Source organism: Typopeltis vanoorti, chromosome 15 (genome assembly GCF_054136105.1).
Source record: "Typopeltis vanoorti isolate ZY-2024b chromosome 15, IOZ_Tvanoo_1.0, whole genome shotgun sequence".
Lineage (NCBI taxonomy): Eukaryota > Metazoa > Arthropoda > Arachnida > Uropygi > Thelyphonidae > Typopeltis > Typopeltis vanoorti.
Window position 1 is genome coordinate 113,017,955 of NC_143563.1, and position 15,834 is coordinate 113,033,788.

The window sequence follows — 15,834 nt, forward strand, 5'->3', positions numbered from 1 at the left end:
AAAAACTGGCAATGTAAAATGTACACGATTAGTGAATACTCAACACTCTTGGATCAACGGATTTTAGGATCAATGAAAAACCTTTATTAAAATAAGTAAAAATTTCTCTCCGCTGTCTACAACAACAATTTATTCGGACTAGGATTTCTCAGCTGATAAACCACTATCAGATAAACAGTAAGACGTGCGATATCCTATTAAATATCTAGTTTTAGATTTCTTAAAATTGATAAGACAGAATTTGTTCGCAAATAAATCTAAACCTGGATAAGAATAATAACGTATTTAAAAATAAAAACTAGAAAAAAATTAATGTATAAACGATGAACTAAGCATGTGTGTATAATGATGATTCGCTGCAATTTACAAGCAAAGTTACTAGTTTTACTGGCAGCACTATTTTTATTTATTCACGTTATTGTTCTCGCTTTCAATACTGCTTGAATTTCAGGAGAAATGTTACATTCCCGACAAGTAAATCAACTTTAGCCAAATAGCTTCTTTTACTTACATCATCCTTCCTCAGTACTTGCTCTAAAACAACTGAGTAGCAAATTTTTGATAACATCCCATCCATAAACTTGCATCATAACAGTGGATAGGTTAAAGGTTAGACGAAAATACTGCACCAGGCCAAACACGGAACTTTAAAAAAAATAATAATAAATAAAAAAAGCACGGTAGGCCTATAAGTAAGATGATGGTCTCCCACTGGGAATAAATAAAATTCATCTGCTATCTAAAGATTTTTATTTTTTTAATCTGTGCCACAGTGGATTCGAACCTATGACCTACTGTTTGAAAGTAACTCTGCACAAGAGATCTGGTTTTATTGTGTGAATGCAAAACTCCCTTCTGATACAACTACTCAGATGGCGCTAGAACAATATCGTTAATCAAAATACTACTGCCTCTTCTAAGCTAATTTTTTCAAAACTCAAAAAATAAATAACCAACTCAAAATTTTTTTTTTTTTTAATTTCACTTAGTACTGATTTTCTTTTCTTTCCATTCGAGGGGTAAACTATCAGTATCCAGTTTTATTACTGGGCACTGTTAGAGTATGAAAACCAATAACACATTATTATACTGAGCTGCTATGAGAATTATAAATCATAAAATTTACTTTCTTGAACAGAATTAGCCGGTGGAATGTTTTAAATGTCTATATAAATAGTGCATGCAATAGTGCATGCATGGAAATATTTCATTTCGTTAATACGCAAACTGATATTTTACAACTGCTATTATGACGAAATCTAATTACATCTGAAATAATTTGGTGACAGAGAATAAATAGTTTTATTTCATTTTCGCCATTTACAAAGCAAGTTTGTTTGCACGTTCCTGATTAAAGCTTTGTACAAAAAAGGTCGCTTAGTGAAAGCCACTCGCAAACACAAGAAAGAGAACGCTGAGCCAGGCTCAAATCACATGCGCATTTTAAGTGTCTTGGCGACTGCGCAGCCACCTGCCGATGACTAGAAACATAAGAATTCGGGTTTGATTAAGTGGTGTCCGAGTTAAAATACGTCTCTTGTCGCTCTCTATATAGAACTTTCCGCTTCGCTTTCCCATTCTTCTTCTTTCGAGTAATCCCGACGCAACATGTTTTCTTCCTCCTCACCCATATACTCGTGGTTTCCTACGGTTTCTGCTTGCTGCTCGATCCAGTAGGTGACAGCAGTGTTTTTCTGAAAATATAAAAGAAAACTTAGTTAATGATAATTTAAGAGAATTGGGGAGAAGGGGGAAAAACTACTTATAAAAATGCTAAAGGTATATCCTCAGAAAAAATCAAGAGAAAAAATGTCCTTGAAAAAAAAAATAATAATTTGCCAATGAAGTAATTGAGATGCATATCGGCATACTAAGCAAGTCCTTACTCAATGTAATCAGATATTCTCAATCTTGGGAGAAAAAATAATTACAGGCAAGCTTAAGTAATTAATATGGAACCAAACAATATCATCATCAATTTCCTGATATTGTACGCCCACAGATGCGAGATCCTTCGACGCTTCTGCGCATGTCAAAAGAAGGAGAATCCATTCCGATAATAGGGTAATCAATCCGTATTGTGGGACGAGTTGTTTACTATTACACGTCGGAAAATTAACTTCTCTTTTATGATCATTGTAGACTTTAAAGTGGTAACTATTTTGCTTGTATAACAGTTAGGAAATTGTATAACATTATTTCACGTGTTGGTGACCAATTCGTACATCGCCTTATTTCTTTCTCTCCTTCAACATGAATTGACTCTTCTTGGCAGTCTGCCAACGACAGCTCTCGCTTCTGTGGTCGAACTATATATACCCCCAAGGGGTGTTCAGGTTGCTATGACAGCACTACATGATAAGTTGACATTATTAATCTCCTATTCACAATTTCTCTCCAAATTGATCTATTACTTTTAAGCACTTAGATGTTGCCACATCTAACATTTCACGTGCTTCTAAGGCACTTCTGACCGAATCAATCCACCTAGACCATGGTCTTCCTCTGGGACTCTTTACTGCCATCTGTTTTGCTAACCTTTCCTCGCCCATTCTATTAAAGTGGCCATTACCACCTTAGATTTGAGACTTAGCAGACCAAACTGACTTTTCATTGGCTTAAACCACAAATGCATTTGAGGGCATACGAGACAATATTATGGAAAGATAAACATTATATTGGTTTGTACTCCAAATCATGACTAGCACACAACAGTGAGATAAGAAAAGTAAATATGGATGAATAATAATGATATAAGCACAATAATTATACTAAATATGTGAAACGATAGCACACTGCATAGAGTTAAATGAAAAAAAAAAAAAAAAAACAGGGAACTGAAATGCGATGCGACTGGTGAAGTCACTACACTATAACATTCAACATATAATATCCAAAACGCATTATGCAAACTTTACTTTGTTGTATAAATGCAAAGCAACAATTAATTAGCATTTTATTAAATTGCTGTTGGAAATGCCAGAGTGTGAGTCACTGAATGTGGCATATTTTGCTGCAACTAATATTTCAAAATAATTAAGATTCTCATCTGTTATTATTATAGGAGATGCATAATCTGTAATTATTCTTAACGCAGTAGTGGTTTTAGTCACATGCAATGAATAGAATTTATCCCTCCTTTTATGTTCAACGTTTTTTTTTTTGTAGTTTTTTTTTGTGATAGTTTGCCTGTGGTGTTATTGTAGCAAATGATTTCAATATTTCTCATTCGATTTTGTGTGTGTGTGTGACTACACGATGATAGCCTACTCTACGATGCGTACTACGTAAGGAACCACGTGAGGTGAGCGGTGCTTCTGAAACATCACGGATGCGACTGACGCGCCGTCACGCTAAGACTAGAAATCATTCTGCGACGAATTTGGAAATATCCAATTTCAAAAAAAAAAAAAAATAAGCGAAGTAAAATCCAGAAAAAATACCACATATTACACCCCTCTCTCTCTCTCTCTCTCTCACACACACACTCACACACACACACACACAAAGTAATAGTAAAAGCAAAACGATAAGTTAAAAAAATGTACACAACAAGATAAACATAAAACAAATATAACTATTAATAATTTCTTCATTCCTATATGTTATCTGTATAAATAGTTTTTTTTTTGTTCTTCTCATATATTAGAATGCGACTATTGAAAACTATCCGCGTAACAGTTTCTCTTCTTTTGCACAGCTGCGCATAATTGTTCCTTATCTTCTACTTCAGTGTTTCTCAAAGTGTGGTACGCGTACCCCGGGGGTATGCGAAAGGACGTCAGGGGGTACGTGGCAATTTCCGGCTATGCATAATTAAAGGAGTCATTATATTTTTCAACAAACAGTGCAATTAGAGACAAATAAAAACGGCACTAACTAATGAATCGCATCCCCTCTCCAACAGAAACTGCTGTATAGACACCAAACAAAACCATATGTTGCCGGTGGAACATATGGTTTTGCTTGACACCACCCCCGTCGTTAACGTGTTAAAACTAAGAAATATAGAGTGAATGTGTTTCAGATATTATGGAATTCGGTTGAAGGGAATTAGCATTTCAACTCAACTGTTGAAATGCTAATTTGTCTTTGGTTCGCGGGATCTTTTGTTAATACCGCACCAATCATACGCAGTTCTTCGCTGCTCTACGTATCTCAAGTCCTCTAAATTACTGGTAACTTTTGCTCGAAATAATGGGAAAGAAGATGACGCTATTTGGGTAGATGACTTTGACGTTGCACATAAAGAAACTGTTCTCGATGCCAAAAGTAGGGATAGCGAGTAGGAGCTTCTTGGTAAGTCGCCCCATTTTCAGTTTTTTTCTGAAAACTTTAGTTTCCGAAAATCCCCGCACGTATCTCGCAACGCGATTTTTTAGCTTTAGGGAAAAAGAGTTATATTCGAGTAAATACAGTATTTTTTTTAGCTTTCAAATTCTTACGTATGGATCATTAGTTAAAGATTGGATTTATAAAACCCCCAAAAGAGAGCAATATAGCAAATACAAGTAGCTGTAAGCAACAAGAAAACGTTGATATTGCAGCTGGATCAAATGAAATTGATGAGTGTGTCGTCTGACATCTCTAGAGAACCAAAATTCAAAAATAAATCATTTTTTTGTTTACATAAACATATAAATTCAAATAAAATAGATATTTAATTTTAATTAATATTTTAAAGTAATTAATTAATTTATTTATTTTTAATTAATGAATGAATTTATTTTTTAATTAATTAGGGGATACTTGGTAATAATGAAAATTTAAGAAAGAGTACGCGGATATCTGAAGTTTGAGAAACATTGTTCTACTTGATGGCGTACTGGTAGCCTTATGACGTCATCCCCAGAGCGACTCACTCGATCACGTGAATTTTTTTATGTACCGAGTATTGTAGTTATACAGTAAAATACTTCCCACTAGTTATTCGATTTCAACCGAAATATATATTTTTTTAATTTATTAAAAAATATAAATATAAATTTACACGAAAATGCCAGGTGCATTTTAGAATGTTGCTCCAAAAACATGATTACAACTCATTATTGAGGTGCGATGCACAACTCAGAAACACGCTAATTATATAGACGGCGATTAACAAAAGGATGGAGAGGGCCTGAGTTTATTAATGCCATCAGATTATAAAATCTTAGTTCACGGTTGCTGATTACAATAATCAATTAGCTGATCGATTTCATTGAGCCACGAGACTAAAAACCAGACATGGAGGTAATGAGGCTGCAGAATACTCGCATTTACTGTATGTGATAACTTAAGAAATGTATTTAACTATAAAAAGCGATTCACCCTCATTCAAAGTAGAAATAAACGCTGATATCAGACAAATCAAAGGGGGAGGAAAACTCTTGCTGGGAGTTTGCGAGACCGCAGATAAACAGATTTGTACGCCGTAGGCGTCATTTGTGCTCTTCAACCCTGTCTTGAGGTGTCTGCGTTTGTGTGTGTCGTGAGAAATTCCGAATAATAAACAGATCAATATTAAGTCACTGGCAAGCACTCCTGAGAAAGGGAAAATCCAGGTTAAGGTGTTAACGCCACGACACCTATCGGCAGGTGCGGAATAGCAGTTAACCTACTGACCTCTTCGTCAACTTTTAACTACCTTTTTTCTAAGAATTCTAAAAAAAAAAAAATTAATTAAATGAATTTACATGTTAAAGAATGTCACCATCATCGACTGTATTAAGATCTGAAAATGATTAAATGCGCAGACCGAAATGGCCATGACAAACTAACAGCTAAATCTGTTTATAAATAACACCATAAAGTGAGAAAATATTGAGATATATTCTCATTAACCAAAACAAGCCTTTCGCACTGCTGAGAGATATATTATCTTGAAGTCACATTTCAATTAACATACTGATACTGGATCTTTTCGAAGTAAAATATGCCAAAACAAATGCATCCATTCTTGTAACAACCACATATGTAAAGATTTAATAAGGAAGCTTAAACGAAAATAAAGTATTCCTAAATGAGTTTCTATACATTCAATCCGGTGCAGCCATTATCCCGGCTTATTTCTGATTACTAAATACCACTAAATTCCTCGCGAAAAGAGAGAGAGCTTTGAGAAGTCAATATCGTCTCAGTGACCACATCCAGTAGCTACAAAGGCTGAGCATGACGAGTGCACAGCACACATGTTACCAGTAAATTAATCTGTTAAAAGCTGGATGGTTAACTTCCCCCCAGTCTAGTCGTGCACTGGAAAGGATGTTATAATTGACCTCTTCACTTCATAGGCGTAGTTTACAACGGAAGATTTATGAGGTTGGGCAAACGATGATCCGACACTGCAAGCGGATGTTGTACCTTATCTACAGGGCGATTAGGTTCTATAGACACTGTAATAAGCATTTCCTTTATCACGCACACATAAATATTGCGTCAAAAACACTTCGTTTGGGTCTCACAGAAGTTTAAACCATTTATACTAAGATTTTTTTTTTTTTTCATTTTATTACCGGTTTTGTTACAAGCAATATCCTGATCAATTTCGGCTGTCACAGTTCTATCAACGTAATTCCTACGCTTTCTAATTTACATTTTATGCGTAAAATTAATACAAATATTAATAACATTTGTATTATATTGACATAATAATATTGATAAATTAATACAAAAATTATAAACCATCTGCAAAAAAAAAAGCTATCTTCCTGTTACAATGAATTAATCAACAGTCCTTGAAGTATTTTTAACTCTAAACAAAGTCCTTGGTTTTTTTTTCTGTTCGCATTCATGTACGAGAATATCTCAAAGACACGCATGCGAATGGGAAAAAACAACAAAATCTTAAACTTGTCTATACAACTTCATAATACTTATTTGTATAGCAACGGTTGACAGCCACTCAATCATGATGAATGTTACACACGTTGCAAATAAAGTAAGGAACTGCGACATAAAATTCTCTTCGAGGAAAATCTGATTTAGTCTCAGCTCGCCCGCCATAACTTCATCATTTTTCCTCTACGAACAATAATTAAGAAATGTACAAGTGTGGAAACTGTTTAAACGATGTTTCTCTAGTTCTGTTTTTAAGTCTGAAACCATCTGCCAATGTGCAAAACTTCAAAAAGAAAAGAAATTAAGTGCCGCCATCGAAATAGGTCAGCAGAGTAACTAAATAAATACCGCACCGAAGAAATATTTCTGCTTACATTGCTCGCCATGACAATCATCACGCAAAAAGTACAGGATGAGCTAAAACGCCTCTCGTCATCATTATGTCGCTTTTCTTTTACTTTCAAGGCCTATAATGGGCAATAAACCACGTGTGTGCACGTAATCTTGATGCGGACATCTTGAATGCAAGCAGAGAGAATCCATCCGGCCACTACTTCGAGATTACATGCAACATTAGACAGAATACTTGCGAGGTTATTTCGGGAGTGCTTTATCACATAACAAGGCTGGTTTCTGTCTTTTGCACAAAATTCCGACTCTTTCACAGTGAGTGTGCGGCTTGTGTAAGAGCTAAATCAATCCTACATGCAGATTAACTTCGGGCAGGTTTTTCTATTATCATAGAAAAACCTGCCCGAAATTTTAAGAATAAAATCGTCCAGCAGATGAGCTGAAGGACAGTACAAAAAAAGGCAACTTGCTGATTGGATTTGAATATTTTGTAGCTGCTGCTTTTACAGACACACAAATGGAGGAACTGCTTCAAAGAGAGCGACAGGAAATAATGAAAAAGAAGAAAAGTCACTTCATTTAACTTAGTTATTCTACTCTGAATTATGGTAGCTAGTTGCAGCAACATGTTCTAACAGATTTATATGAAATAAGAGTAAATAAATAGAAGGGAAGAAGACAAAAAGTTTTAGTGTCAGAACTAGACAAATAGTTAAAACTCTTACGAGGTATTTCTCAATCCTCCTACACACAAAATAGATTTTTCAATTGCTCTTGCTGTGAATCCACCAAATAGTCGATTATGGGAATTTGGTTGGAAGTATGTAAAACACGAAAGCCATGCGGTCACTTTTTGGGAAATAGAAGAGAGATAAACAAGACCGAGTGGGCATTGAAGTTTACATTATTTTCTTCGCTTTAGTATAAAGGCTAGAGATTTAAAGTGCCTCGGTAGATATTTCTGACGATCTTTCAAAAACCCTACTTCTTTCTTGCTCAACTCCTAAGTAGCGCTTTATATGCCCCAAATGTGAGAATACTGTTCTCACATTTGTACTCAAACCTTTCCAAAGATTTTTGATTATATACAGAAGAGGGCAAACCACTGAACAGGTATCCCGATGTCACAGTCCCCCACAATAAACTTTCTCAAATGTTCTTGTTTCTGCATTATGCCTTTGTATGGTACTTTCATGGATATTGGGCCACAAATCAGACCAATAGTTCTCCGATTTTATTTAATCATGAAAGAATATCAATCTACAGGTTATGAGGCCAGCGGTTTTTTTTTTTTTTTTTTTTTTTTTTTTGTATTACGTGAAGCACCTAAGACTACAAGGCCAGCGTATGTCTATGAAATGTGTGTGTGTGTTCTTCTGGCCTAGTTGCATGTTTTTCTGAGTAAGAAAAAAACCCGAATTTACGGGAGAAAACACTTTAGAAATTGAATGAAGGAAACCTTGCTACCTACGTTCAGTTGAAAACCCTTATAAATGTTGTTTGGATACAAGAGAGAGGATTATCCGGCCCGTGTCTTTTCAACCAAAGATCACTTATCGTAACTGCACTATGCAAAAGCTCCACAGTGCTAATAAATGCACTGGAAAGCATAAAATGCAACGCGAAATTAGGGTTGTCTGGAACAAAGGATTCATGAACAATTACACAAATGTTGTGAGCATCACATAATCTTCTGTATTAAGATTTGTACGTTAAACCTAATTTTATATGGAAAGTGTCCCTGAGCGTTTTTCTAGCGCCTAATATAGCATCATCAATAAAAATGGCACGTGACTGTCTGTTCAATATGACTGTCCACTTCTACCTTCTCTCTTCAGGATAAATGACACTCTTTCTCTCTCTCTCTCTGCGCGTGAATGTGTTTGTGGGGGGAAAAGAGAGAAGAAACAGCCATCCATAAATGAATATGCATGGACGGCGAATGAAACAGTCCTTAAAACTGTTTTTATATATTAATTTATAAAAAGCAAATTAGACAGCAATGTATCCTTCAGCAGAATTCTCATTTCATTACGATTATCTGAAGATCATTTAGTGCAGCATTAAAAGATATCAGTCTAGAACCGCACCGTAGTCCGTTGGAGATATTCGGGTTCTCAGTGACAGTGTTCGCAGTTCCGTTGAATTTCACTGACAGTTGCAGCTCTCTTCATCCTTCCAAGATAGAATAAGGTTTCCAGAATGGTTCTGGGTAATAAAGTTGCGCGATGATCTTTCAAAGTAATGATATTCACATCTTATTAAACGCTTCGGTTGGATGATTGAGCTAGATTACGGATTATTAATAGTAATACATTTCCATAATGTAGGAGGAATAAACGTTATTCCAATTCTAGTCTTGTTTTACAGAATAGCAGCTTCGCTATGAAAATGTAATTAGCAATGAATCTCTTTAAACAGATTTGACTTCAGCTCTGGGAGTGGCCGCATATAACTCGTTAGGCATTAATTGCTAATTGTAGCTATTGAATTTGAAGTATGAACTACGCTGTGTGCAGTCACGACCTTAAGAACACCGAACTAAATTCCCTCTTATCTTTAACAAATACATCTGATTAAGATAATTGTATTTGTAAAAATGTTATCGATGTTCTTTGAACTTCATTCATGAACCTACAACTCAGAGGTCCGCAAAACTCTGGACTCCACTGAATAAGGGGCCTTAATTTTCAGACCCCTTTTTCTTTAATAATAACAAGTATTTATAATGAAATTTTGGTAATCAAATTTAAAATTGATATTAAATCAATTTTAATAACATATTTGATAATTTAAGGGTTTTGAGAGTGGGAAAAAAGATATACCCTGTTAGGAGATTCTGAGCTTTGTGTTGAAAACCAGGAAGTTTTTCAATTATTTTGAAAATATTTGATCTTGTTAAGTCTCGTGCTATTAATGTGTATATTTTTTTCTCTCGTGCAATCTTTTTGCATGACTTAGCTGATTACTTCATTTCCGCTTGAAAGAACGTCTCTTAGGGTTCGATATATTTTTACTTAACTTCATCAGCTTGTCAGAGTTTCAAACTTTCTACTACATTTTATGTTCGATACCATGAAATAAATATTACGCGTTTTATAAAAAAACAATTGGCTAAATATTAACATTACCTTTGTAATTTACACTGAACAGATCTCATTTCATTATAAGGAATAACATACTCTCGTATATTATTCCTTATAATTAAAATGCTTTTCTTCGTGTTCGCACAAGAACTAAATGACGTTAAAATATAAAATGCAGGAGATTTGACTTTCAAAATAAGATAGTCTGCGTGTATTAAAAATGAAAGAGATAAAAACAAATTAAAAACGATTCATTTTTATTTCGATGACAAAAGCATCAAATGAGTTCCCATAATCCCCTTTTCCAATTTATCATAACGTTTCTGCGAGCATATTCGTATTAATGAAAAGATTTTTTTCTCATTTACTGAAAATGGAAATTAGTTTCTTGCATAATTCATGGCCGAATGCTTTCGTACCTAACAATGAAGAGACGGAGGTTAATAATGACTTTAAAAGAAGCGAAGAAGATGGAAAAGCAATTCTTATTCGGCACACTAAAGAAATTACTCCGCGTCTGAACAGTAAATTTCCTTCGAGGCGGTGTGGATTTCAGAGAAACATTTATTGTGAACGGCGTCGGATTCGCACCAGTCTTGATGAGAAAAGGGAAATTAAAGAACAGAAAGGCTAAAGAATATAAAGCAGCCATTTTTCTTCGGTAATGTGGATGCTAATAACATCGATCTCGCACAGTCTTATCCATTTTTCATCTTGAGAACAGAAAAGGCTAGCAATAAACACAAGCCTCGACCTAAACACTGAAATTACCGCGCAATTCTTCAATGGAAATCCATTCAACATGTAGAACGTTTAAATCGGTCTGAAAACATCTCTGTATCTTTTCTCTATCTTTTCTTTTTGCTCTGAAGAAGCCGAAATGCTAAAGGGGGCTTATTTTAAAAAATAAAATCAACGCGTGACAAAGAAAACGTGCATATTCTGAGATTCCGAAAATGTAGCGCAGTGCGTTTATTTCATTGGGACTGCATTTTATTTCGTATCAGATAATTTTTGTTTTTCGTTTTATCATTACATATAAAAGTAATGTAATTATTATCACATTACATTATCATCTGCATATCGTTACATCTCATTCATCTCAATTATTTTCCAAAATGATAAAATTGTAAAAAGCAGTGACATCCTGTGTATAACCCAAGAGCATGAGCTCATCCGGGTTACAAGAAGCGTAACAATTACACACAATAAATAGTCTTCTTTCACTGCGCGTTATTCCCGCTTCCTATGGGTTCGCGTATTACTCAGATGCGGCGACTTGTTAGTACCACTCCCAACCGACCTGTCGCCTAGTCTGCCGCTTAGGGGGGGGGGGATATTTTTGGCTGTATCCCTGTGTGTTCACGGGGCCGGTTTGCCTGCTTGCGGGATGAAAAACCCTGCTGCCCGCGCCCAAGACCGGCTAACTTGGCTATGCCTGAGGAAGATCCTCAAGTTCCTCATGTCTTCGACGGGAATCGAACCTGGGATACTCCTTCCCCAGGCATATAGTTGCGAAGCGCAAAGCCACTAGGCTAGGGGTTGGGAACCGGCGGCTCTTTTATATTGAATTAAAAGATACATAATTAATACAAATAACTAAATATTGTTTTTTTATAGGGCGTGTTCGTGGCGCTAGATACGATGCATGTGACGCGTGTTACGCATGAAATTTTATGACATGAACAACTGACAACTACGTTACATTTGAAATACTCGCTGAATGTTAATCCTGCCTAAGGTAACTAGCGCCACGGCAAAAATTTGAACTAATTAATCAGCTGTCCTGTCAAACACCAGTTTTTAGATACATACGGATTTTAACTGTCAAAATAAATATTCTGTTAGTTAACTTATTTATTGTGGTACTAAACTGGTGTTTAATTTAGTGTCACGTAATGTGATGCACAAATTAATTTTTACTATGTCGATTTTGTGTTTTTACTTGCAGGTAAATTTGTGATAATAACCCTCCTAATATGAGTTCAAGAAAAAGAAAAAATAATCGAAGAAAACAGAGGATTCAATAAAATGTGGAGAGAGAAATCTGCATTTATAGAAGTAAATGGAAATCCGCAATGTTTAATTTGCCATCTACGACTTCAAAATAACAAATCAAGTAATGTCGAACGACATTTTCGAGAAAAATATTTAGATTTCAGTAAAAAATATCCTGAGGGTGATAATAGAAAGAAAAAGCTATTGAAGAATTACAAAAGAAGACATTGCTTCAGCAAAGAAATTTGTCAACTTGGACGAAATCTTCGTCGAATACTACTGAAGCAAGTCTTTTGTAATCCCTTGAAATAGCAAAAGCGGGAAAACCTTTTACCGATCGTCAATTTCTAAAAAAAATGCATGCATAATCTCTGAAATTCTATTTAAGGATATGAAAAATAAGGAGGAGATACGTAAAAAAATTAAAGACTTAACTCTTTCGGCTAGAACTGTCAAGGAAAAATAAGTTTTTTTTTTTAATTATTCTCCACTCATATTCCACGTGAAGTTATTTCATTTCGTTGCATTTTGCATCAAGACGCTGTAGTTGCAAATTCTTTGGGATTATTACCACAAATAAAAAGAGTCATGGATGTTGTTGTTGTGCCAATGATCAATTTCATCCAATTTCAGGCGTTAAATCACAGACTTTTTGACACATTTGTAGAGGAACTAGGTAGTCAACATAAAGATTTAGTGACATTTACATCTGTACGATGGTTATCAAGAGGAAAAGCATTAAAACGTTTTTTTCAGTGCTTAAAAGAAGTAATAGTTTTCTTAACCACTAAAAATTATAACGTAAATCACGTGGAACTTCTCAGTAATCCCGAATGGATAAAAATGTTTTGTTTTTTGCTTGATATGACAGAACATTTTAATAAGCTAAATTTGAAGTTGCAAGGAAAGGGAAACACAGCCTTACAATTACTATAAAAATTCCTTACCTTTGAACAGAAATTTTCGAAGATGTTACTGAAGAAACATTTATATATTTTGAAAATCCAAAAAATTATAGATTGAATTTAAATCAAGAAAAAGTTGATTGCAAAATATTCGCTGAAATGATTACTGTAATTTTAGATTCATTTACAAGCAGTTTCAGGATTTTAAAAAGCATCAAGAGATGATGAAATTTATATTACATCCGTTAAATTGCAATTTAAAATTAATAGATATTGAAGCTTTTCCGGGAATATCAACTGCAGATCTACATGTGGAGCTTCTGGAAATTCAGAATCAAAGCACCTGGGTACAAAAACTTCAGGAAATGGTAGCACAAATTGAAAAAATGAGGAAACTACGGAAGAAACACCACAGGAAATTATATTTAAATATTGGAATTCTTTCCCAACTAATTATTCAAATGCCAGGCGTTGAATAAAAAAAGGTTCAAATACCAGGCGTTGAACCAAAAAGGGTCAAAACCCCCAAAACAAGTTGTTTTGGGGGTTTTGACCCTTTTTGGTTCAAAGTACAATTGCGAACAATTTTTCTCTTCAATGAATTACATTAAAAATAAGTATAGGAACAAATTGACTGGTGAAAGTTTGAAAGCCGACATTGATTTTGCATCTTCTCAGCCTATTTACTTAAATGGGCTGAGAAGATGCAAAATCAAAAGTCTTATTAGGGAATTTTAAATTAAAACAATCATATCTATTAAAATACATAATATTGTATTTTTGTTCGGACTAATTCTTTCTGCAATGCAAATTCTGAATTTTTTTGCAATATTATACTTACTTAAACATGTTTTGTGATTAAAAACTCAAACTTAATGTTCTTTTATTTATTGAACATAAAAATTTATATGCAAACATAAAAGTGGTATTTGATATCTGGAAGTACTGAATTAAAAACAAATTTAGCGAAGTTTGAACTAACTGCAACTTTGAGTTGCCAGGAAAAATCGAATTGAAGTTGCGGCTCCCAAAATTTTGTTTTAATTAATTTTTTTGGTGGAATGGCTCTTTGGTTCAAAAATGTTTCCGACTCCTGCACTTGGCTAACCGCGCGGACACACACCATAAATAGTGCACAATAATATTGGCAATATATTTAGAGACGTGATTTAGATATATGTGTGTGTGTGTGTGCGCGCGCGCGCGCACACACACACACACACACTCAAACTAAGTGGTTCTTCGTGTCATTTTTCAGCCTCATCTGGAAAATGGAATTTGCGCACCACGGACGGAGACTTTCAAATCCAGAAAAATCATTTGAAAAGAAATTTTAATTCGCTCCGAAGCATGCAGAATGTCATTCTCGCCAATTCGCCACAGCAACCTTCACGTTCTCAGAAGCCACAATTAAAAACGCATTAGGGCGGACTCGCACGACAACACGAGGACATCGAACACTTCCTCATGGGCAGTTTCCAGTTTTTGCTGCTGCGAGGTGTTTCCTGGGTGTTCACAATGCAGGCTTTAAAAAGACGAAACGCTGCGGGTTTTATTTTAAACACGTAAACGTAAATTCTGCTACAGAGAAAGATCTAGAAAGATAAACGATGTAAAGGAGATCAACGCATATCATATTAAAAGGCAGAATTAATTTCAATCTCCAATCTGTCTTCGAAGACTTCATGCGAGTATCTGCAGGCGACGATCTCGTCAGCATTAACATCGCTAGATGAACAGGATGTATCATTTAGGGTTGACAGAGTGAGCGTCCTCCATGAGTAGTAATTTATGTTCTCGTGACAACATAATACATAATTCAGTTTTCTCCGTGTTAATATTCGCTTCGAGTTGTCGTTGAGAGAAGGGAGAATGTCAGACATTATGGAATTTTCCTTGGGGAAGATATTTAATTTGTCTTAGCAAAAATGCTTGCTGTGAACTACAAAGCAAGTTCATACTACTAGGTGACTTTTCATAAACCCTTAAGAATGAACGACATTCATAACGGTTTAAGACATCGCACTTTTTAGCTAATAAACTAGATAGACGATATCAATTTAAGAAATAAATTGTGTATTCATTGTGTGAGTAAATGAACTGAACTTGAAATTTGTCATTAAAATAAGCTTCATGTTTCGTGTGAAGCCGCTCTTTAATTTTAATCAATGCAGAAATCTATATTTGGGTTCATTTTAAAACACCAAAATTAAAATTTTGGTGTTTTAAAATACCAACAGAAAAAATAAAAGGTAATTAAATGCAACTTGGAAATGCATATATTCGAGAAAAAAAATCCTTATTATTTGGAATACGAATGAATGAAAATAAAAAGAATGAATGATAAAGGAACAAAATAAATTCGAATATAAAGTTATCCTATATGCTTTCTTCTTTATGGATGATGATAAAGTCATTTTGGGGGGAAAATGAAGATTATTTTAAAAAAAAAGCTGAAATTTAATTTTAAAAAATCATTACGACATTCAAATAAAAAACTCATTACGGGGAAAAAAAATGTTACAAAAAAGTTAGCTTTACAAATTAATGAACAAGTCAACTGCTTTATGGCTATGAAAAATTTAACAATAAAGATAAGATTTAGACATAATTAGCATAATCAATACGTCGAAATCAAAAGGAATATTAAAAAGGCCGAACGACAATAGTCAGTA

At 34.6% G+C, this 15,834-nt stretch overlaps 1 protein-coding gene across 1 annotated transcript in view; it reads right to left on the reverse strand.

Annotated features, from left to right (window-relative positions):
• Positions 1-1,275: 1,275 nt before the first annotated feature.
• LOC150099081 (uncharacterized) overlaps positions 1,276-15,834 on the reverse strand; it is a 29,559-nt gene continuing 15,000 nt past the window's right edge. Inside the window, exon 2 of the mRNA XM_090405353.1 lies at positions 1,276-1,694. Coding sequence (XP_090261479.1) covers positions 1,548-1,694 — 147 coding nt within the window. The 3' untranslated portion in view covers positions 1,276-1,547. The remainder of the gene's footprint in view (positions 1,695-15,834) is intronic.